The following is a 25,465-nucleotide window of genomic DNA, read 5'->3' on the forward strand; positions in this document are numbered from 1 at the left end:
TTGTTGGCTCAGCATCAGCATGGCAAAGAATTCAGTGGTTTGCCAGAATGGGGACAATGACATGTCCCTAACTGCCATGCCATTACCTGGTTACATGTGCACCCAGTGCCTCTTCCAACTGGTTTTGTGGCAGTTCCTCTTCACCCTGCCCATCTCATCTGTGCAGGATGTGCTGCTGTTGTATTAGTGAGTAGCCATCAACAACCTGGACATACAAAAGTGCTTTCTGAGCTGGCATAGGCTTGCGCAGGCTATCAGGAAGATGCAGGGATGGTGCTGCTGCAGGTGACTGTGTTCTTTGTGTATGCAGTTGTGCTGCATGGAGCACTAGTGCCAGATTTTGGAAGCTTTAGTTAGGGAGCAGCACAACAACATAAATCGGAGTGTTAGTAAAACATTCGAAAGAAGTATTCTGCATGCATCTGAAACAAGGGTGAGTGTTGTGTGATGGGGAGTGAACATCAGGCATCTTGTGAAAATCATTACACTTACACCTCTTTTAAAATCATGCTATTTAAATACCAGTGTTCTCCTTTGTATTTTTTCCCTATATTATGAAAAATCTCTGTATTACCAGTTGTGGTTTTACTGCTGATGATGCACCAGTTCACAGGCTAGAGCTCAGATGCTTTCTCTGAGAAGTGTTATCCACCCCATCCTCAGCCTAACAGAATTCTATCTAAAAATAACAGTAGCAGGTGGTAGAGCTTCACAGAATAGGCAGTTTGTTCTTTCTTCCATGCCTTTGTTTATATTTAAACTGTCTAGGGAAAAAAATACTGGATTTAAACAGAATAATACAGAAGTGAGATGAGGAGGAACCTGATCTAATAGGTTGCACTTAAGGCATTAACACAGAATAAACAGTTACTTTGCCTTGCACTGCTCTTCATGTTTTGCTGTGCAATGGGCAGTTGCAATAAAACTGGTTGTGAAGCTGCTAAAGTTTCATAGTTCATGCACTGAAGCTTGTCCAAGACTGCAGAATCTGTAACAGCTGAGTGGATCGAACCAGTATAGTTTATACCTGGGGCATTCTCTGTTATGGTAGTGGTGGAGGTGTTTGTTTGTTTGTATTCTTCAGTTTACACAGCAAATAGATTATAGGCTCTTGCTTAGAAGAAGATCCAGATCCAGCATGCTTCATTTAATAATACTACTGCTGTCACCACGTTCAACAAATCTAACAGGCTAAACGATACTAGCTGAACAGAACCACATTTAATTAGGGTTACTACTTAGCTTAAACTTGTTAGCTGAATCTTCCATAGCTCTACTGGCTAGAAACTAAACTGCTTTGAGTCAGACACTTGCAAAAAATAGGAGCCACATAAATGTGTACATTATGTGCAGTGTATTTCACTCTGTCTCTAGCTTGACTGGATCTGTAAGGCTAGACAGATACACCTGTCTCTGTGTCTGTTTCACTTTTTGAAATAGTTAATGCTCATAAAAAGGAAGTTGACTCCTTTCCCTGGAAAGGAATCACATTCTTGAACGAAGGTAAGAGACTGCTTCCTACAGCTGAGGCTATTAGAAAGGAGAAACTGCCGGATGGGATGATGAAAAGTGCTTTGAGCCCCACAAAATGAAAGATGCTATGGGTAGTAATGCAAGCCATTACCTTGTCCTTTATGACAGTGGAGCGAGGGGTCAGATTTTCATTTGCTCTGAAAGCTTTTCTTTCAGCTGGCTATACTCTATATTTTCTTTCACACTGTCAAAAATATTTACTTGCAAAATAGTATCTCACATGCGACTGAAATTCAAGCTGCAGTTTTGTGAAAGGTCCTGATGGTGCTGCTGCTATCCATAAAACTTCATGAGAAGTACTTTATGAACCATACTTTTATGAGTAGGCAAAACTCAGCCACAAAAATGTGTGGTCGAAGAGGTGTCTCTCTGCAGAACAAAAGATTTTTTCAGAAGGCTGAGAAAGGCCTTTTAAAAACAAACAAACAAAAAAACCCCAACCATGCATTTTTTTTGTTCCCCATATCAGATAACCTGAACTTTAAGACAAAAGGGATTTCTTTTTTTATAGCATTGTTATTTGTGAAGAGGAATTGAAGGGAAACTGCTGGTGTCATTCAGAAAAGACTCTGTTTAACACAGACAGTGTTTCACCTCTGACACATTCCAGTTTGGCCATCTCCTCACATACTGCTTCTGATTACAAACTCACTGGGATGCATCTTACCACACCTGTATTTAGCTCTGGGCAAACTACCAGATAAATAAAGATACTTGGCATGTGATTCTAACCATGACAGTAACTAAGAAGCAGCCACCATTGGATGCTCTTGCACTCATTTACTCTCCTCCAAGAACTGCTTTTTCTCAGTAAACAAAGTTAAATCTTAGTGCTGCTAAGCACTACTCCAAAGACTGAAAGTATAGATTACCTGCCTTATGTGCTAAACCAGTTGTCTTCTGAAATGATTTACCAACTATTTCTATCTACTGCACAGCTCTCTGGTCTGTCAGGGAGAGCCCTGTTGCAGCACAGGCACTGCTGAGGAAGAAACATTTCTTTAAATCCCACATACTGGATGGAGATTTTTCTTTTGGCCTATACATCCTGCACATGGCAACCTCAGAATAAATTTAAGTAGCAGTGTCTGCTAGGACTGTGCCTGGAGAATGTAGCTCTTCTTGCTTTTTCTCTTGTAGGGTGGCATAAAAAAATAAATCAAAACTTCTGCCTAGCTTTACTGGTACCTGCAGCTGGCTGTTGAAATTGCGGCCTGGCTTGCAGCCTCCATCCTAAACTCACTATGGTCAGCAGCACTGTAGAAGCTGGAGAAAACCAGTGGCTCTAGAGAGCAGAGTGCCCTATTTTAACCTGAAAGAGGCACAGGAAACAAGTTGTCATACATCACTATGCTGACAAGAAGTTGCACATCTCAAACTCGTGGAAAGGACTGGGTGGAAGACACCTTTAAAGATCATCTAGTCCAACCCCTCTGTCATGGGTGGGGACACTTTCCACTAAATCAGGTTGCTCAACCCCCCCATTTTCCCATTAGTCAGGAAGAATAAAGTAGTAGATTGCTGAAAGAGTCCAGGCAGCATGGTCAAAGACTTAAAAATCTCTTCTCTTGTACCAGTGGTACAGTGAATCTTCTCTCCAACCCAAACTCCATTTCTGCATGGCTGGTTATCTGTATCAGGTATTTCTATATTTCCAGCCCATGAGGATAAAAAGTGTAATTCACATAAATGTTAGAAAAAAACCACAACCCAACAAAACAACAACCACCCAGCACTTAAAATCTCACCATACTGCGTAATACTTCTGACAGTATCTTCTGGAATCCTTATAGTGTCATCACCACTCATCATTAAATCCTAGTAACTGCTACATTGTGACATTTCTAAACTTTAATACAAACTTCTCTTTCTCTTGGTAGATTTGCAGCTTGATGCGAGGTGGAATAGCTGAGAGAGGAGGGGTGAGAGTAGGACATCGTATTATTGAGATCAATGGACAAAGTGTTGTTGCTACTGCTCATGAGAAGATAGTACAAGCATTGTCTAATTCAGTGGGAGAGGTAAGAAAACAAATGCTTTATCAAGGAATTAAAAACCTGTTTCAGCTGCAAAGAGTGTCTTAATTTAGTATTAAAACCACCACCCCACTGAACTTGACTCAATAACTAATAACAAATAATTAACAGAACAATTTTTGAGCAGTTAAATGCACATTCACTGCATTTTTTCACTCATTTTCAAGAGTTCCTGGCATGATTCTGAACCTTCAGCCTCCTGTTTGAATTAAGCCACTCCATTAAACAGCTATGTTAGGTATGAAAATGTGTCAGCTTATCACCACAACATCTGCCATAGAAATTAATTAATATTGTAAGAGTCAAATTCATATGTATTTTAGTAATTTAATTTCTAACTTACCTTGGTTAAGACACCTCTCTGCAATACTTTAGAGAAATCAGCAATGCCTCAACAAGATACTCCAGTTTGTCAGAATCCCTACTGAATTTAGTGATGGTATCTCATGCACAACCCTGGCCAGATATTCCATTTGTTTCTTGGCAAAAATCAAAGGCTTCCTTGTGGAAAATGATACTAGAAAGATAATAAAAGAGTATGTTCACATTGGCAGGAACAAAGCTGTTGATTTCAACAGAACCTCAAAGCCTTTATGGTAAGCAGTCTCTTTGCTGCATAACATCTCTCACACCAAACACGAGGACAGTATGAACCTTATTTTTCAGCACGAAGAAACCAAGATACCAGGGCAGAAAATGGCTGGTGAGGGTTTGTATTATCAGTTTACCATCCTTCCTCTTGAGCGATCTGATTGGTACTGACAGCAGTTACTACAGTTCTGATACAATGATTACCTGATGCTTTGAATCTTGTTACTCCTTGTGGAAAGAACTTAAATACACAAGCCAGGAGAAAATCTGCTCCACCAAACTCTTGAGTGGCATTTAAATATCAGGTGAGAAAGTCCAAGGTGTGTGTTCAGAGGATCATACTCCAGTTAGGAGAAAATATGTATGAAATTACATTCCCACAGGGAAGAAGAGAGAAATCTAAGTTCAGTTAATAACCTTGCTTTTCAGAGAGGTTTGTGCTACTGCTTTTTTAAGGACTGTAACTGGAGTAGGGTTTAACAACAGAAAGTGTTCAGGTGTCTTTTTAAGCTATATGAGGTTGCATCCTGTCATTGTCATTTCAAAAAAAACCCAAAACCACAGGCACAAAAGTAAAGACAGCAAACGAGCATGTCAGAACCAGACAACTTGGAACTTTGGTAACATTCACAGCTATAGAAACGAGGACAACAAATGCACTTACACCACAGGGAGAGACAGGTTTGGCCTCAGAGTTTGCTTTAAACCAGTAACAACTCTTCTAATTTCTGTGTAAATCACTTGACAGATTCACATGAAGACTATGCCAGCTGCCATGTTCAGGCTTCTGACTGGGCAAGAGACACCCCTGTACATCTAGCATGCAACTCTCTTGCGGCAGAATAACCAAATGATTCCATCAAAGCTAAAGCCCTTGAAGCCCTCATAGCTGAAGAGAATTTTGTATTTTGTATGAATGAAAGGCTTTGAAGCTGACCTGAGGACTCCGAAAAAAAGGAACAGACAGGTGTCTCTGCCTTTTCTCTCCTTCCTTTTTATTTCTTTGCCAAAAAGTAATGAGAAGGATGGTAAAGGACAATAATCACTGACAAAACTATTTGTAAAACATTTAAGTATTTTGCAACATCTTCTAAACTCTTTTCTCATAAATTCTAAAGCATATTTATTGGTTACCTATGTGGAGTGATGTATGTATGTCTGTCTTGTTTGATAACATGGTGAATGTGAGTATTTGATGAATGAGACTGCAGGAAATAGCAAAGAGAAGACAATAGGGGAAGTTATGGGTGCCTCGAGTTAAAAAAACAAAATCCCAGTCACATAAAGTGGTCCAATACCGATGACTTTGCATAAATTTAGAACTGGTGCTGAATACATGGTATTTCAGTGGAAAGGAACGTGTGCAGTTAAACCTTTTAGACTCTAATGTAAAGAAAACCACTGTAGTACTTGGTATTGTTATGACAAGTGTAACCTCTCTGGCAAGGTGTGAACATAAACATGTAACATGTAACATGTGTCTCATATGCTAAATAAAGAGTAATTGCCACAAGATTGAAATCAAAATATTTATTTAGAGACATATTTATTTTTTAATGCTTGTGATTTTTATGATTTAACAGAGTTATTTCATGGATAACTTATTGCACTGGTTGTATAATGTATGTGTTGGGCTGGATTTGGGTTTTTTTTCTTTCATTTTTGCATATTACATTGGGAAAGCCATGCTTACCTGTTTCTGTCTTTTATAAAGCATTCTTATTACTAAGGCAATGTGTTCTGATTGTAAATTGTTTTGACAAATAACCTAGCACCATCAGCAGTATTAGAATGTGTGTAGATAAAAAACTTGATAGTAAAGTTGTATTCCTTACGAGATAAATGTTAATTAGTGTAACTTTTTGTCTAGATTTTGGTTTTTTTGGCCAAGGCCTTGAAGAAAATACACTGTGACTTAAGAAGCCTTATCATGCAGTAACTAAAGAGCTTTAGATAACTGTACTAAAAGGAGTAGTGTGTTGCATGCAACTGACCTTAGGAAAGAATTAACCTACCATCACCAATAAATCTGAAATAATAAAGGAAGCTTGCTTATTGTTTGTGGTGTAAGTTTACGCAGTAAAATATCCAAGTAGAAAATAACTTAATTCTTCATCTAAGTGCAGTTGCAGAGGTCATGGACAATTTTTTCTGAAAGAAACTGATCTCTTGAATTAGGAATTAGTGTATCATTACCTCGAGAACCTCTAGAGTAGGTGCTTTCAATTAGCAAACCTCGTTGCCACTGGATGTCACTGTAACTTCACATCGATATGGAAGCGTGCTATAATTAAATACATTAAAATAGATGATTCTGTAAAACTTAAAACTACCCATCTTCAGCTACATTCCTTTGTGACCTTTTCACAGGGTGTCTGCCCACCTCTGAGTGACACAAACGAAACCAGTATATGATTAAACCACAAACGGAAACTAATGCTGCAGGCAAGCAAAAAAAACCAAAAACCCTGAAACGTCAACCTGTGGTAGGTTCTTGCTAAGAACCTTTTGTTTAAGGCCTTCCCAATTTCTTCTGGAAGAGCCAGGATGAAGCTTGCACTGGAAGATGTTGCTGGCAGACCTGTGTTTATGCTGGTAATCAAATCAGTGTCAATTATATTTACTTTTTGATTATCTTTTAAGATCAATTTTGAATGAATCATAAATGCAGCAGAACCACAAGGACACATCATCAAAACCACTAATTAGAATTACAGTTCTTTTGGAAAAGTTCAAGGCTCTGACAGAGAAATTCCATCTAACTTTCTATCAGTTGGCACTTGGAGAAGGTTTGTGAAAGACACTTTGGAAACGCAGGATTTCATTAATGCATGTTTGGTCAACAATTCGCAGAGTACTTAAAGGTCAGTTTTCAATAGCAGGCACTACTCATGAGCATTCAGAAACGGCAACTATAAACCACTCTGCAGCAGTTACGCTAATTTAAAGGGCAATACAATTGTGGGGGGAGTGGGACAGCTGTAATAGGACAGATCAGTTAGCCTGGCCAGAAAGAAACTGGAGGAATGGACTAGAAGCAGCACTGGACGTGCATTATGAATCAACTTTACATTTCTATCCAAATCAGTTGTTGAAGAAGCAAAGTCAGGAAATACTTTTTATTAAAACAACGATCATAGTTAAAACACTTTGAGGTACATTAAATAAATACAACCTTTAAGTTGTACAGCAGGTGTCTGGTGGGTTTGCAGTACTTTGCAAGAAATGCCAGACAGCATCAGTAGCATTTCTAAGTACAGTGACTTGTGGTTGGGAAAACATTTGTTAAGACTTCATTAATAAATCAGCTAAAATTTTGAAAAATTCGGGGCTGAAATTTACATTCAGAACAATAAGTGTTCTCCTCTTGCTGGTGGAAAAAAGTGGAATTCCAAGAGAAGACACTTTTTAAGTCATCCATTACTTGTATTTCTCCCAGTCCTGGTTTCCTTCATTACTGCTCTCAGCTGGAATCACATACCTGTGAGCATTCTCAAAGGATGGTCTCCCGGCACACTCCAATTAAACTGTGAGGCCTGTCCCGCCCGGAACTGCGAACGATGTGGGACCTACGTAAGAAGGCAACTGGAGAGCTTAGAGCACCACAGCTCTGAAGATGAAGATCTTCTTGAAGTCGCTTTCTAGAGGTATTCACATTCAGCTGGGAACTTGTAATTACCTGTTGAAGAGCAGCAGTGAACATGGATAAAGCGGGGAAATCAGGGTTAAGAAATGTTTTCATTTCCAAGGTTCACTCCCCAAATATTATTTATCTACCGATAGCCCCCCCTGCCTAGAGCAGATGTGCTTTTGTGCAGCCATTCCGCTTCTCCCATTCTTAAAACTGGTCAGGGCTCAGGACTGACTGCTGGAAGGCACAGCCAGGTTTAAAAGGCATCAAGTCTCAAACCCACACTGCAGTGTTGCATCAGCAAAGGCACAAGAAAGCACCTGTGGGAGAGACAGCAGCTCAGCCTTATAACTGACAAAGATAAGTTTGGAGCAAATGAAATTCCTCTCTTCTTTTAGGAGAAGGATTTTCTTCATGGTTTTACCCGAGGTGGATTGGATGAGAACTAAAACCCTGCAAGCCTGAGAATCAAATGGTGACTTCACAAATATGAATTGTAAAACTTTTAACCAAAAATTCTGTGACTTGGTAAGGAGGTTGCTAGGATGCCCTGGACTTTCACTGATTAAGAATGTTTTATTTTGTCTGAAAGAATTAACTACTGAAATAATTCTTATGTGAAAAAATTGTATGCCTCCCTGGATCTAAGAAATCCGCACGGGATACAAATTGGGCCATTGGTTTCTGGTTTTATGATCTATATAAGCACTCAAATTTTCTATAATGGTTTTTGTTTCGTTGTTTTTTTTTTGTGAGAAACCATTGTTTGTTTTTTTTCTTAAATATTTTTTAACTTTCTAACCTTGAGGGTTTAATGATCTACACATTTTATAAAGTAATAAAAATGTTTAAATTCAATTCCACACTGATAGTCTATTCAGTATGTCATGACAGTCCTGCTTGCTACCCATGTGACTACTGAGGTGACTGATATGGTGCTACTTCTTCATTCCACGCTTCACAGGTAGCAACCTAATCTTGCAGCAAGCTTTATTAAATGCTGTATGTTCCCTGTTCCACATCAAACTCTCTCACATGCTGCTTAAGTGTTACTACATTCTGTTTTAATATATAGCCAGCTTCCTTCACTTATAGGGATCAGCAGACTTTTATCATAGAAATTACAATATCTCAGAAGCGGAGGAAACAGTCCCCACGTGTGTATCCTTAATTGTCTGGCCAGCTCCATGGAAGCCCTACAGACAACCTGAACTCAGTTAGTGCTAAGAGCTTTCTGCTTTTCAAATCTGACAACATAAAAGGAACTTCCTTTCTATAGCTATCATTCTGATAACAATACTAGTATCTTCCTGCAAAGAGATGCATCATTAACCAAGCATTAGATAATAAAAGTTGCTGCCACTATTCATTCCTGTGTTTAGTGTCTGTTTTGTTCTCAGTTCAGGGTGAGAAGAGACATTATTCCTCCACTTGGAAAAGCACAATGTTACAATTTCTTAAGAATAGCAGGGGTGCTTCTAGCCAGAAGTAAGGGTAACCTCACCATTCTGATTTGATAGATGATGGCCCTGCCTGTTATTTCTACTCATTCTTCAGCTGGTACCTTCTGCTGTACAAATGCATTTGCCTGAAAGAACAACAGATTCAAGCCTGCTCTGTGCATCTCTGTATATAAGCACAGGGCCACCTATGGAACATGCGCGGGTGCAGAAAGACGTGGAAATAAGCGAGGATCACTGTGTAATCAGTTCCCTGTAGATCTTCTAGGATATTAGTGGGTCCACCTGAAGAATTGTAAATAGATTTATCAGTGCTTCAGTGTAAAATGCCTGGCTGCCTGATAATTTCTTACTAAAGCCTTGTTATTTTTGAAGATCTTTTGTAGGAGTCTGAAATAATTAAAACTATAAGAACATATGAAAAAGGTATTTGTCTAGCACGGCTGAAAAAAAATCTCTAGAACATAAATGGCCTACCTGGTCTATAATATTGGCACTGAAGATGGCTTCTTCCATGTGTTTCTCATCAGATTTTATTACTGATCGTATGCTGTTCACTACATGACGTACTTCAGGAGGGAAATTACAGTTTGAATGTTCCAGAAATTTTGCCACTAAAATTTTTGTGTCTTTATAGGCTTTAAGGTCCACTAAAGAATGTGGTCGCTCTTTTGAGGCTGTGTGTAAAGCCTTTGGCTTTAGGTGTAGATCAATTTTGCTTGTATCCCTCTGTTTTCCAGTTGTTAGGAAACTGCTCAAGGAATGCTGACAAGCAGAGGCAGCCACATGAGAACCAGAAACAGGAACTAAAAAAGGGGGGGAAGAATATCTTTAAAGTAATAGTTTAAAAAAAAAAAGAAAAAAGAAAAAAGGCAAAACAGATATTGTCACAACAATTTTAACTTTGTCATTAAAGGTCTGTTTCGTCTGAAGAATAACAAAAACATGCAATCAAGGAAACACTGCAAAGTGGATCATTTAAACCAGGGTTCAGACTCTTTCCCATGACCAAGAAGGACTGTATTTAGGATGGATGGGTGGGTGGGTAGTTAATGTACTTCACAAACCACAGACATTTTTGTTACCTCTGCGTCCAGAGGCTTCAGCTGACATTACTGAGAAGGGGGAACATCAGCTTCTCCATGTTACCTATTGTAACTTGTCATGGTTTAGACTACCCCATACCTTTAAGGCTAAGTTATGCTTATTTCTAGGCCTCGAAAATTTTGCAGAGTAACACAAGAAATATTACTGAGAAATACAGAGAAAGCAAAATACTCAGCTAAACCAGAGGACTTAATTTGGATTGTGGCTCAGAGGCTAGTTCCATCAGCACTGTACATCAGATGTTTGTGCGGTCAGTAAGTGATTTCTGTGCCACTCATTTTCTCAAGCTTCTTTCTCTGTCTGAAGCTTTCAATTATTTTTAAAATGAAAGGAAAGCTGTATGACACTGCTTTAGAATACAGATCCTCACCCATTTCTAATGTAGCTGGAGACAGTCCTGCATCTGGACGCTGGCTACAAACAGGAGTCCAGGCACAATTATCACCTTGAAGCAAAGGGAGAGAGAGAAAGAAGGATCACAATTAACCCCTGTTATCCTCTGCCCAAGGCAAGAAGGAACATTCTTACCTTTTACAGAATGAAACAACACAGAAGTGCAACTTCAAAATGCCCATTCATAAAGAAAAGCTACTATATACAGATGTGTCTTATAAGTTGTTAAATACAAAGACCTAGTTCCTGCTGGATGATTTTCTCTCTGTTATACAGCTGACAAATCCTAAACATTTCAGGCCTAAGCTCTGAAGCTACAGAAGGCTCCCTGCTAGGGGCAGACCTCAAACTTTGCTGTACTTGAGAGTTTATCTTGGAAAATGGAAAAAACAAGAAAGCACAGACCCTCTATTTCTACAAACCCAGTAGTTAGTTGTATCTCCTTTTGTTTATAGATTTTCATTCTTTGCAGGACAAACTCTTTCCACCACTGATTAAATCAGTTAGTATGTGACCACTATGGTTCCTGATGATCCAATCAAGAAAAATGGTTAGATAGCATCTACAAGCAGCTCTGGATGTAGTTGCTTTCCAGTGAGAGTTTCTGAGACGACAGCACAGGGATCCATGATTATGAGATCACACTATACACTAATTGTCTTTTTGATTTCAAGCTTGTGACAGTCAGATGGAATAAACCTTCATGTTTATGCTAAAGCTGTTCGCATCTGTTTCCAAGACTGTTCTGAACTTCTAGGTAGATTAAAGAGGTCTTCTTCCATATCTTCAGGGAAAGTTTGTAATAAAAAGCTGGTATAATCCTCTCTGGCACAATGAATAATTAAATGAAGGAAAACAAATGTAAGATGCTACAAACATAGCAAAGCTGTAAAACATTAAGAGAGACAGCTTTTATTTTGTGTTTAATTTGCTTTATTATGCTGAAGTACTGCAACACATGAATGATGGCATGCTTATTAAGAGGAGACACTTCAGAGGTTCTGCCTTCCCATCCATTATTACACTGCTTAATGTACTTGTGGCACAGTTAAAACCATACCACCAGATATTACTCTGAATTATTTGGAACACAGGCCCTATAATAATCACTCAGGTAATTAACTGATATAGCCACATTGTCTATCATGTTTGACTATAACTTAACTTTATTGTTAGCAAATATCAGTGCTAGAAGTTAATTTTGTCCTCCTTTGGTATGATAAGGTTGAAGGAAAAGATAGGAAAATGTGCAAACTACTCATTTATAAGTAAAGTTTTTTTAAGAGCAAACTATTTCTTACAGAGCCCAACATACTATCCAGGGACTACACACTGACTATAAAGGCACCTATTAAACTAACCTTCCATCTCTTGTTTCTCTACTAGGAATGACATATTTCAAAACAAACAAACTCACTTTCAGCATTAAAGGATTAATGGGAGAATTAACCCATACCATAACCACATTATCACATCAAGATGGGCTTAAAGCACGCAAGTTGTGTTTTACTGAAGTAAAAGCCCAGAATTTTATGACAACGTTAAAATTCCAAGATTAGGAATCTCACTGCTGTAGTGTCACCATGCTGTTGCACACAGGCAACATCCCTGTGTCAAATATTTATGTTCCAAACCATGTCCAGTTCTTTCTATCACATACACATTCAAGACCCACTCAACTGAACTCTGTGCAATAAACCTCAGGGTTGCATTTCTAAATCTCGTCACTGTTATAGGGAGTTTAATCACCAAACCCTTCTGACCAATTTCCCCGCTCTGTTTTCTCATTCATGAACGTGTCTGAAGCTTGCCCACCTCTCAGTTCTCCAAAATCCTCAGTATGTCTTTTACACAAGTTATTGGTATTATCAGTACATAGTTAGTTACATTTCATGTGGTCAGTCTACTTGACCAGTTTTTCTACTCCAGGATGATGTAAAAAAACTAAGTGTATGTTACAGAAACAAAACTCAAACATTTTTTCTCCTGTGTTGGTTAACCAATGGCGCTCTGTCAGTCCCCTTTATCTTTTGCCTCTCATTCAAGTCTGTGACTGTATTTTAAAATCTTGCAGTGAATACCAATAGCCAGTCATGAAAAATCTATTTCAAATGTCTTTTATAAGTTATACAGACTATAAAGAAATCCAGCTGTGTGACACAGCTTAGGAAAAAAAAAGCTTCAGGGTTGCTACAAACAAAAAGATACATGGTGCTGGTTCTAACTTCTGTGTGATTTCCAAAGTTTGACAAAAAATAGAGGAAGTGAAGCAAAGTTGTGAAAACCTTCACAGCACACAAGATTTTGAAATCTGTAGTTTGCCCAACATATAAGTAAAATTAAAAAAGAGATGTAGACTCATCTGCTTTCCTTAAAGATTTTTTAAAGACTTCTGTAGGTATCCAAAGCACAGCAAACTAAGTCAGCACAAACACATTCCCTCTGAGTTACAACTTCTCTTGCTCCTCCCACTGCTTTGTATCAGTATCTCTAGAACCATCTCTGCTCCTTTATTACAATCTTTGCTAAGCCTGGTTACATCTCAGTAACTTTCAATCCCTGTCCCTCAACTCATGTAGGGCTAAGAACTTGGAAATTGGCCAAAATATTTCCCATAATGCCACTTCTCCAGAAAAGATGATGGATGTATTTAGGACATGTTAAAAAGGCAGAGCATCTGTTCCACCAGGTGTCCCAGCAGCCAGCTAGAACACTTAGACGTGGCTGCCTGTACTAGCCTCTCTCTCTCTCTCTCTCAAACACCATTCCAAGAGCATATGAAACACAATACTGTAAATTTGCAGAGCATGATCCAGAGAAGAAAGGACTGTTCTTGTCTTTGTCACAGTAGAAAGGATTCAGAAATTCTTACTTACTTTCTTCATAGCACATATATCCTAAGCAGAGTAAATGTCATAAAATAAATGCAGACTTGGAGATGAAAGATTCACCTTCTCTGGACAGGTTACTGAGACTAGATTTCTAAAGGTAGAAGACATTCAATTATTGAGCTAAGTATGAGGCCTCTAAAATTCATAGAAACAGAATAATCATGCAAAAAGCTGATCACTGTCCTAAATTAAACCAATTATTTCCGAATTTTGTCTGCTTTTATTTTGAGGCAGTCACATAGTTCTTCTAGATCCCTTAGCCCAGGGAATGTATCTGTAACAGCACAAACTGTGACATCCTACAGAGCTTTTAATCTTTACTTTCAAAGCACTTCTCCAAGTTACCCTTTGAAGTTACCTAAAGAGCTTCTGTAAAACCGACACTTTTCAAGTAGTTTAGACAGTTCTACCTTCCTGTTTTTTGATGAAACCATTTTCTACTATATCAAGCATTTCTTTTCCACAAACAGATTTTAATAAAGACACACAGCTCAGCAAACATCTCCTCTCTTCACTACTGGTCTGTGAGGAGATTCGTACCAGAAGTTGCTTATCCATGACAGACAAAAGCTTTCCTACCCGTTTATCATCTTGTTCTGTGCTCCATCTTTCAATGCTTTGTTCTTTAAAACTTTTCCACCATACACTCCAATTTCCACTACATGCTCACACTCTGCCTCTTATGTGCACCAATACTGTCAATGTCAGTGTCACCTTCAGTTGGCAGCTCAGTTAATCATTTCCTAAGCAGACCCCAGCTATCTTTCAACTCCTTAGTTTAGCTTCTCAATATAACAGTAATAAGTAGAAGCATCTCCTCAAGAGATGGTTTTCTGAGCACTTTAAAAAGGCTGGTATGATTAGAAATGCCAAAAGTAATTTCACTGTCACTTTTCCCATTTCCATTCTTAAAAGCTTTCAAATCTAGAAAATGCAGTTGTAACTAAAGCCTTCACACATAAGTCAACCCGCACTGGAATGTGTCTTTTAATTTCCAGCATCACCAGTTGCCACATAAAGCACATACCCCTCGTTTGTTCCATGCTGTGTCAGCCTTGCAGCACTACACCTACCTGCTGTGAAAGACGAGCACGACACGGGGTCACTAGCTGATCGGACTATACTTGAAATGCGGTGTTTTGTAACAGGCTGCTGCTGGACAGCACTCTCCTGGCTGCTAGGGTATGACGAAGTACTTGCAGGAATGAAACAGGAAGAGGTCTGGGAAGGGACAGGATGCTGCCTAAAGTCTGCACAGCAGATTTTCTTCTGCTTCAAAGGTGGCGTGGCTTTGCTTTCTTGAGCAGAGCTCTGCAGTTCTCTTTCTGAGAGGCTGAAATCCTCTGAGGAACAGTTTAAGGACTTGCCACGGGCACAGTTCTTTTCTTGTATTTGAGACGTGTCTGTGGAGGCTTGGCTGCGGGAACTGTCACCCTCATCAGGAAAGCCCTCTGAGTGAGTTCTGTGAAACTTGCAGTGGGTGCTGTAATCCAGAGCACTGCAAGGCTGGTCCGTAGTCTCTTTGGGGGTTGTACAGTAAGGAGAAAGATCTGCAGAATGAAGAGATCCTTGAACTTCCATTGAACAAAGATCTTCAGAGGAGTAGCTATGCTCTGGGATACCAACAGCCTCAGAGACCATCAAAGAGGTGCTCTCAACAGAAACTGCAGATCAAGAGATTCAAAGAAAAATAAAGACTTCTTTGACCCTCTCCCATCCCCTCAGCCCTGTTTTCAATGTAAAAACTTTACATTTAGTAATTGGCAAGTGCATCAATACTTACTCAAAAGCTTTCAGATCACAACGCCACAGCAAAACAGACCCAAGTAATTTACTTGTTTCTAAGTGTCCTTCGCCAAAGAAAATTTGTGCTGTCCTCAAGTATTTTCTTCAACTAATAAGCATGCCTGAGCCCTGCCACTGAAGTGTTATCTCTGACTACATTAGGATAGGAACAACTCTTCCACTACTGCTTTCTCTGGTAAATATTGAGAGAAAGTCAGATTTTACACAAATGCTGAAAAAGCATGGCTCTGATCACTTTTTAACCTATCATGACTGTCAATATTAGCTTTGCAGCACCTAATACTTTCTAATCAATACTCATTTCTCTGAGGCATACATCTGAGATGTTTACAAATGAGAATTCACTGTAACATCTCTGGCACACAAAATATGCAATGCACAATTCAGATAGAAGCTGACGGTTCTATACAAGGGTGCATCATCTTTGAAGCCCTTTATAGGAAAAATATGAGAAAGGTATCACTTCCTCAGTCATGTCTACCAATATATGTGTGTGGTGGATGAAAATGGCCTTCTGCATGAACGTAAGTATTTGTCCCTGCATTAATCCCAAAATCACAACAAAAGTTCCCTATCCTGCAGACAGCACATTGTGTAGTACCAAAGCATTGCCTGAGAGTTGGTCATCTGCTTCCCCATAGTCAACACTCCAGTCTTAAACGTTAAACTATCATATCCAGATGAAAATCCAATGTGCTTACATGAACTGTAGACAGAACCCCTTCTTAACATCAGCAGTTAAAACCTAGTCACTTTCAGCTGTCGCACTCCATTGCAGTTGTCAAACACCAGGATCAAAAAAACAACCAACCAATATTTACCAGATAGTAAAAGTTAAAGCTGACTTTGGAGATTGAAATCTTGCTTCACAGAACAGATACCCTGCTTGTATAGGAACTCCTCATTAATTCGTTAGGCCGTCAGTCCCACTCTGTATGTCAAGTGAGAGAGGACTGTTTCTTGGACCACTCTGCCACCACTTCTCAGCCCATAAGTGTACTGAGAACACCTGCCAGTCTAGTCATTAACACATTATTAATATGATGTGGAGAAAGCATCCAATGGAAATCTTACTAAAATAATTATTTCACACAAACTGATCAACACTTCATGATACACTAAGACTATAATGTTTAAAAAGCACTACCTATCAACACACATGGTAAGGAGGCATACTCTAGCAACCATTAAACTTTAAACAACCAGGCTCTTGTTCCTACTCAGCTACTTCCATTCACAACATCTATCTTTCAGGCAGTGGGCTTCCTATTCAGGCTTCCAGATGCTTTCCAGATCTGTTAAAAGAAAAATGACAATGGCCATGTCTGCCTCAAAGGACTTTACAAAGCATGCTCTGTGCAGCAAAACTCTCCTTTGTGGTTCCAGCCACAGCAGTTTATGACTGAAAAGGTTCTTCTCAAAGCAAACCACTGGGAAGGGGAGAAGGGAAGGAAAAGTACACTCAAAAATGCTACTACATCTCTTTCATGTAGACATGATAGGTCACGCTATGATCACCTTGTGTGCTGAAGTCCAGGGTGATGTTCCTCTCTCCCAGGCTTGATTCGGATACTTGCTGATCACTAGCAGTAACCTACAATGAAAATTGTTTCACAGAACAACACATTTACCTGCCATTTACCAAAACAAGGTAGAGTGTGGATGATCTTCAGAACACACTTGACATATAAGCTGCTATCTAGCTTAAATGGAAAGCTATTTAAAGATAGTCTTTCACAAGGTCTCTGGATCAGGAACAAAGGCAGGAACATGCTTAAAGCAATTTTTCAGTTTTTGTAATCTACAAGCTAAATTCACCTGGAATTCACAAGCAGCTGGGGCTGCAGATCCACATTACAAAGCCTCCAGTCTGCAATGCTTGAAGCTAATGGATTTATTACAATTGCTTTTCCTACAATTCAGTATTCTTCCACATTATGGGCTTTTTTCCATCACATCACCCCACCTCAATATAGGGTAAAGAACAGAAAACATAAACCCAAGCACTTTCCTTGTTTTTTTCTGGAGGAGTTAATTCCTAAGGTATTTTTAAGCCCTATAACATCACTGCCAGCCAAGGTGGCCTATGCAGGGTGCTCTCCAGCCTGGCAGAGATAGCTGAAGGAAGATAATACTAGAACTCACCTTTTTCTCTGACAGGATGGATATAAGTGGGTAACTTTCCTTCATTTTTGACAGGCATATGAACAAAATACAGAATCAGTGCTGCTGATCCATACCACCTGAAATTTAGGAAATTTCTTTCTACTACTTTTAATAGACTTTGTATTGGACCTTGTTGATCATCTTGGATTTTTAGCAATTCTTTGGGATCATGCTAAATAAAAAAGTTATTCCAATAAATAGCTGATAACAATGGTAACAAAAATTGAGAAATGTATAAAAACAGAAGTGAAAGGAAATTAAATTGCTACCATGTTTAGCAAAAATCATCATATCTGCTTCTCTCTGTAGGGCCATAATTAACTAATAAAAGCTTATTATGGTTGGTGACAGAACCTAGAAATTATCATGTCACCTCTGTGAAAAACCTTTATGTCAAGAGCTTAATTTCTATCTGGCCTGCTACAAAACTAACTACAGAACTGTTATTCTAAATCTCCAGTTAACCACAGTATATTAAAAGTCAGGCAAGTTTACTATCATCAGCAGTGGGAATTACAAAAAAAGTCAGCTATAGGCTTTTTCAAGAAAATAAATTTGCTTCCTAATCCAGAGTTCTTATTATCTATAGAAAGGACGAAGTGCAATCTCATTTTAAAACATCATCCTTTTCAAGTAAGGAAAACCACTATCTTTTGGTGATTTTTTGTTACTGACAGTACAGTACCATACAACTTTTTTAACAGATGATGTCAGGTGAAACATTACTACTCAGATAAGCATTTACTCAAACATGCACAAGAACATGAGAATACACATCAAGTAAAATTCCTTAATTGAGCTCTTCTAAAGAAAATAGTCTGTTCCTCCTAAGTAGAATTACCTCTAGAGCATGAAATGTATCTAAAAGTGTTTCATATAATGAAAATGTCAAGGTTATGTTAAGGATTTCCTTTGTCTTTCCTTACCTGACTGGCAGGCGTCTCTCCAATCACTGCCTCATAAGGTGGGGGCAGCTCAGTTGGATATAGCATTCCTGGGCTGTTAATGGTTACTTCATATAAACCACTGTACGGGGAATGAGGAAATTCCAGATGGAGACCTCTGTTGAAAAATACAAACAAGCAAACTTAACTATTAGGAAATGGCATTGGATTTATTCAGTATACTGTTACCTACACCACAACGATGTAGAGCAGTCTCTGAATTCAGAGTATCTATGTTGAAGAATTACATTGAAGAAATTTATCAGACAACCAAAATGAAGTTCTCATTCACATGATATCTTTTAAAACTTGATTTTATTTTGGATGCCAGCCAACTTTATGGGCCTGTTTTGCAATCACGAATGTCCTTCACTACTCCACATTAATACACATTAACTGGAATGGTTTCCTTAGACAGTGGAATGTCATATTCAAGGGTATAACATTAACGAGCATGAAAGGATCACCTATGTCTGTCTTAAGTTCAGATACTGTTGTCATAGCCAAGATCAATCACTTCTATATTACAGCACTGCTTTAACAGAAGTATTTCCAGGGGTATCCAAACAAGTTTGCTAAAAAAGGCATGGAATCCCACTGGACAAGAAGTACCTAATTTAAGTGAAGGACATTACTTGACTTCATATTCTTTGAAAGAGCTTCATAGTCTGCAGCTCAGAACTATGAAATGACTAACTACAGGGAAGAAAAATCACCTCTGTGCCTCCATGACTGGTGTGCAAGTATATTCTGGTGGGTAGTAGGGTGGAGGTGGTATTGGTGGTATAAACTCATCAAAATCCAGGGTTTGATGCAGGATAGTTCCATGTGGAGTCATGCAGTCAGGATTGGTAGAATGGGGCCTCTGTGGGAGAAACTGAAAAAACCCAAACAGGTCAGGTTCCTTCACATGGTAAAAATATAGTCACATAATAAATGATAAAAATGTCAAACAACAGAGATTTTAATAAAGGGTTAGTATGAGCAACCCTGAACAATATCCAATTTCATTAATAACCACACTGAAACAAAAGAGACACTTCTGGAATAGCACTTGAGGTCAGTGAAAAGTGAGTCACACTGCCAAAAAGTGACACAAGGTTGACTAAAGCCATAAGCAGAGGCCTGTGCCTCAAAAGTCAGTCACTCTTATGATGCAGAATACAGACATTTACAAATAAATTGATTGTCAAGAAATACTTCTACCTTGTAATATGGTATTATTAGAGCATTTTAATAACTGATTAACCAATGAATAACTCTATTTTAATAACTGATGAACAACAGTTGCAACTAATAAAATAATTATTTGCATGTTATGCCTTGTGCTTATAAACACACAACCTCATCCCCTCAAAATACCCCAAATAAACTGAAGCAGAAACAACCTATCGCATATTCAGTAAATTCTGAGTAAGACAACTACAAATGCCTCACCTATTTCTCCCTTCCAAAAAATGTGCCACTTATAACTAATCTGTATTATTCTTGCAGAAATAAAATACTTTTCATAGCCATTTGTGATTTGGTGATACAGACAATGTATGCTTAAATGTTGCATAAAGGTTTTTAATACTGGTGTGGAAGTAAGAAAAACATTTATTCCATATAAACATCTCAAAACTGAAAAGAAAAAAACTACATGAACAATAAGAAGTAATAATACTGAGAACAAATGTCAATGTTTGTGACAGGAATGTAACCAGCTCCTAGCATAGCAGTGATATCAAGAAGCCATTCTCACACCTCTGATATAGAGGTATGAGATATCAGAAACACATTAACTTAACAAGTCTTCTAGCAAAGGCTAAAACACTTCAAGATCAAATACGGACAGATCTGCAGATCACATGGTACCCAGCCACTTGGGTTTTTATGATCCCCACACATAAAAGAAGATCAAAGTACAATCCAAAACCACAGAAGAATTCTTTCCTCTGTGTGCAAGCTTGTGCTGTCCTGTAACTGTTCTTGTATAAGTAGATGACTTGGTCTGTAGCACTTGCCATTTAAAACAAGTGATCTAAGAAAATTTGTTGAAGGTACATTCCTTTTTTTTTGCACTGGAATATGTATGCCTTTGTACTTTTGTCTTATTACATTACAATTTGGTTAAATCCCTGATTAAGACATAAGAAGCAGTGAAATAAAAAAGGAAAACGCTTATGCTTAGCAAACAAGCACAAGCGAATGCTTATCAGCAAATAGAATGTAAATTACCTGAATTTTCAATGTCAGAGTTTTCTAATTTCCACTTTTTTCACATTTAACTTGTTACAGCTACACTGAATTTACCATAAAAATTGGGCTTTGGTATTTAGAAGTTTGAGTTAGTTTCATCTGAATTCTACTAAACATACTATGTATGTTGTTTCAAAAGTCAAAATTGTAATAATGCAACACAACAGAGGACCAAGAAGATCATTTTCATTTGGATACTAATTGGCTCTAACGATGTTTTCACAAGTAACTATAAAGAACATCCTCTGCACAATATTATTTATCAGTACATCCTGCAGCCAGTCAATGACTTGGAGCCACTGTAGCCTCTTGATGGTAGAGGAATAAAAGATACATCATCTACTTGATCTGCTGTTAATTACACAAAGTACCTGATGCCAATAAGCACTTGTTCCTGTGAGGTGCCATCCTGTTATCCTAACAGGATCTTGTTGCTCTTGCAACAGCCATCTTCCAAATTGTAATATTAACTCTTAAACACCAAACTTCTGCTCTAAGTGATACAACCACCACCAATTATCAGTCTGCTACCATCCCAAATACAGGAAGAATCTTTTAGGAAAAAAGGAAGCAACACAAATGTCAACTTTTTGACTTAAAAGCTGTGTAAGAATTTATTATAAAAGACAACTATCTGTATTCCCTGGCTCATATTTTGTACTCTAATTAATTCTACTCAGGGCTATACTCATTTTGCTAGTAGAGATGATTGATTGGGTATTTTTTAAAGTATGTAAACAACTTTCTTTACCTTCTCTCAGATTATTTCCGTATACTGCCATGGAATTCAAGGTTTGGCTTGCACCAGAGAACACTCCTAAGCTCTCCAGATCACTGGAGCTTGTTTCCTTCAGCCATGTATAGGGAGACACACTCCCCAGAACAAGGCCATTAAACACACAGCACTTTCACAAAGAGTGAAATACCAGCATACATTTTGTGAGATGTGACAGAAACAGAAGGTTTTTACACAGGGTAGAAGAGGCTGTGGTTCAAGCAGGAAAAGACCTAATGTTTCGATGCAGTTAATGTAACAATAGAATCATTTGCATCTCTTGGAAGAACCTTGACTGTGAATATAAATCATGGCAACAAACTGTGTGCAATCAACACTGAAAATGAATGGCAAAACAGACATGAAAGATGCATACGTTTAGGGGTGTGTTTGTGTTTTTAAACAAGTTTACCTGTGTGATATCATCCTGCTGGAAGGCACAGAAATTAAAGTGAAAGAGGCTGTAAGAGGGAGACTAGCAGGAAGTGACACAATAGCAAATACAAGGGATTATCATAAAGAACAGACATCCTTGAAAAAACAGTCAGAATGCTGCTAATTGGGAATTAAATCACATATTATTCCATACTCTACTAGTCTGCAAAAGTTTATTCTTCCTACAATAAAATGTATTTAAAAAACACAATCTTTAAAGGTTAGTCTCAAATGGTGAGGGCTGACAGAAGCCCAGCAAAGAGTTAATACAAAGTTCATAGGTAAGAAAATGCAAAAAGCTGGTGAAGCTGGACTAGGTGAAGGAGCCCTGAGAAATGCTGTCAGAAGGAAACACACTCTTTTCATATTAGAAGACAATTATTACTAAATAATCAGTTGTAAAATGTTGGTGGCCAAGTGGGATAGGCAACAAGAACTGACAAACTGAAAATGGAGGTGGCCTGTTTGGTCACAAGTATAAACAAGATCAAACTGGATTCAATGTAATTATAAAAATTACTATGGACCAACTTGCAAAGCAGATCTCCTAGCTAGGCTTTTAGGATTAAATCAATGGCCACTGCAGAAGCAATGGACAGAAAACGGTTGCAGACAAGGATAAACACCAAACAGCAACAGCACCACTGGTTTTCAACATAAATAGTCAACAGTGTTAAAACCTTTGCATAGCTTTATAACTATAAATTTAAGAGGCAAAAAGAGATATTCCTTAGCTCTGGAAATCCCAAACAGTCAATGATTTCCGTTAGCCTCCTGGAGCTGATGGATGCTGGGAGCTTTCAGAAATCCAACAGGCAATGAAATACAAAATGCAAGCTCTTGTCTTAGGAAATGGCTGACCTTATGTTTGAAGTTTGGCATTCGAACTATTACACTTATGTATGCTTCTTCTCATCCTTGGAGAAATATGGCCTTAGACTGTGGAACGTGCCTGATACCTAATTGGCATTATACACAGATCACTGCATGTATTAAAGGGAAGTGCAACATAGTGCACACATTGCATACAGAATTTTGTGTGTTTTAATTTGGCCTAATTCTGACAGAGTTAAACAGCCTGATCTAATTAGTCCTGATCTTTACTTGATGCTGAGGACTACTTAGGTTGCTCTTTTGTTGTAATTATGCTATCTGGTTGCAGCAGGATAAACAAGAAAGCTGTACAAGGCTGTGGTTTTGTACCCACTTCTTGTACCTTAATTCAATATAGACGTTAGTCATGGCATCAGCAGGAAGTTGTTTGCAAGCAGAGAATTAGAAACACAAATCTAAGAAGCACATCAGAGCAGAAGAGGAAAAAGTTTTCTAAAAAGGCAAAAGTTTTCTAAAAAGGCAGTTAGACTCCATGGTCTCTGAGCCATACTACTGAGAACTTCACACAGCTAGTGATCTTCTCAGAAAGCCCAGAAGCTGCAGCAAGACACATACGCTGTCACTTCCCAGTGAAGAGGCAGTGCTTATGCAGGACAATAGAACTCAGTTATAGCTCTTCAAGGTGAAACAAACACCATTAGACAGATACAAATACAACTGTAAAACTCTCTTTTTTTTTTTGTCATACCAAATTTCCAGCTTTTCACTGAGAGGTTATCTAAAAGCATGATTGCACTTTATTATTTACCTTGTGAATATATTTAAGTAAAGGCTGACAGAGGAGACTCAGTTCAGGAAGCGAAGAGCAAGCAGGAAACTGTAATTCTGTATTGAAGCTTTTCTCCAATGTGATACAAAGTGGGAAGTCCTTCTACCTGAGATATGAGGCTAAGAACCCTTCATCAGTATTTCCAGCTATGGGAGATCCCCACTTAATATCAACAAAAGACAGTCTCTATCCTACAGCTGATCAGCACTATTGACTCCATGTGAAGGACAGCACTGGGATTCACTTGCTGCTTAGCAACTGGATGAGTAATTGCTGTCTATCAGTAGGTGACTAGTGTTCAAAGGGGACCTTCTTATCTAGAGTATTTCCCATATCTACATGTAATTACTTCTGCCTTCTATATCATATTTAATCCATTTACTGTGTAACTTCAAAATGAGCCCTTTGGAGACTCCAGGATTTGTTATCCTCTTTGTGTCTCTACATGTCATTTATAAAGACCTGCTAATTCTCAGGAATGGGAAAAAAATATTCCAATTGCACATAATTAAATATTGGCATGCTATCTAGAGTAAAATGCAATTTACTTGGGTCTATAATTCTGTCTTCAATTAACTGACCTCCTCCTAGACAGGTTGCTTTTTTCCTTTTCTGAAACACTGGAATCAGTAGCTCCTAGAGGGTAATGAAGATACTAATCGTCTGCAAGACTAGAAGACTCATGGTTGACTCCTCTAATTTGTCCTTGATCTTAAAGGGAAATTGCAATACTGAAGATACTTTGATAAGGAAAACATAGATTCAAATTCTTCTGTTCCACCATTTCCAGACGCTGCTCCAGTAACTATCACAAGCTGTTAGCTCTGACCTCAGAGGGACCGGTCCCTGACACTACCTTTCTTTCAAGTACTGACCACGTTTTAAATCGTCTTAAATATTACCTATTCTTATGCTATCAATAAAACACGAAATGGAAAATGGTACATTTCCTAAAAATGTCCCAACATTTTCTATGCCAAAGGTTTCTATTTTACTTTTTCATTTGTGGTGGAAGTGAAAGGCCTATTTATCCAATTATATTTACATTTAGGATCTTTCCATGGCTGTACTTCATTCTCAGTGTGTACTTCGAAAGGACATCTGAGCTCTACAGTTACTTTAAAGTAGCCTGCAGTATTTAAGTTTTTATATAAGTAGGTTAAATAGCAAAAAAAAAAAAAAAAAGTAATAACTTAATGTGAAGCTTTATGCAAAAACATTGTTTTATTCCTCTTTCACAAGGGGTTAAACAATGCCAGCAAGATATTATCCCCCTAGAAAGGTGCTTTATTTAAGGTGTCTGAGTAGGAATATTAACCGCAGCCTATTAAGTTAATGACATGCTGAATTATCACTACAGCTGATGAAAATAGTAATTAACTGTTACAGCTGGCATATGTCATTGCTACTCTGTTTTCTTTATGAAGTAGCAGATTGTTTTAGGCATCACATAACATGAAGAATGGCTAGCAACAGCAACAGTGATAAAATCAGAATCCAGTGGATGGTATCAGTGCCAGTAGTTCTAGGATAAGTAATGTATAAACATATTTGGACTGCAAGGAGGACTAGAACAAGCTCTGAGTTCTGCTATAGAGAGCATATTGTCTTGTCTTGCTCTAATTCAGGCAACTACCTTTGGAAGAAAACAGGGTGATTTTTTTTCAGTATCCGTTCATCAGAGCGACGCACACTGAAATTAAATTGCCTTAGGCAACAAATGAAATATCATGGAAGTGACAGCTTAGTTATTAGGAGGTGGTTTTCCCCATTACACTACCTTGATATAATCT

The 25,465-nt window shown here is 38.3% G+C and overlaps 2 protein-coding genes across 7 annotated transcripts in view; one reads left to right on the top strand and one right to left on the bottom strand.

The window, feature by feature from the left end:
• The window catches only part of APBA2 (amyloid beta precursor protein binding family A member 2), a 77,778-nt gene extending 71,572 nt beyond the window's left edge, over positions 1-6,206 (top strand). For both annotated transcript variants that reach the window (XM_064157467.1, XM_064157466.1), the window contains 2 exons: positions 3,414-3,554; positions 4,909-6,206. In XM_064157467.1, the coding sequence (XP_064013537.1) occupies positions 3,414-3,554; positions 4,909-4,980 (213 nt within the window). In that variant the 3' untranslated portion in view covers positions 4,981-6,206. The remainder of the gene's footprint in view (positions 1-3,413; positions 3,555-4,908) is intronic.
• A 1,059-nt stretch (positions 6,207-7,265) lies between these two features.
• The window catches only part of ENTREP2 (endosomal transmembrane epsin interactor 2), a 93,429-nt gene continuing 75,229 nt past the window's right edge, over positions 7,266-25,465 (bottom strand). For 3 of the 5 annotated variants that reach the window (XM_064157469.1, XM_064157472.1, XM_064157471.1), the window contains exons 6-13: positions 21,987-22,004; positions 19,275-19,435; positions 18,541-18,676; positions 16,967-17,042; positions 14,716-15,306; positions 10,729-10,803; positions 9,729-10,057; positions 7,266-7,839 (exon numbers count right to left, since the gene is read on the bottom strand). In XM_064157469.1, coding sequence (XP_064013539.1) covers positions 7,654-7,839; positions 9,729-10,057; positions 10,729-10,803; positions 14,716-15,306; positions 16,967-17,042; positions 18,541-18,676; positions 19,275-19,435; positions 21,987-22,004 — 1,572 coding nt within the window. In that variant the 3' untranslated portion in view covers positions 7,266-7,653. The remainder of the gene's footprint in view (positions 7,840-9,728; positions 10,058-10,728; positions 10,804-14,715; positions 15,307-16,966; positions 17,043-18,540; positions 18,677-19,274; positions 19,436-21,986; positions 22,005-25,465) is intronic. The other 2 variants (XM_064157470.1, XM_064157468.1) reach the window with 1 other exon arrangement.

Source organism: Pogoniulus pusillus, chromosome 17 (assembly GCF_015220805.1).
Source record: "Pogoniulus pusillus isolate bPogPus1 chromosome 17, bPogPus1.pri, whole genome shotgun sequence".
NCBI lineage: Eukaryota > Metazoa > Chordata > Aves > Piciformes > Lybiidae > Pogoniulus > Pogoniulus pusillus.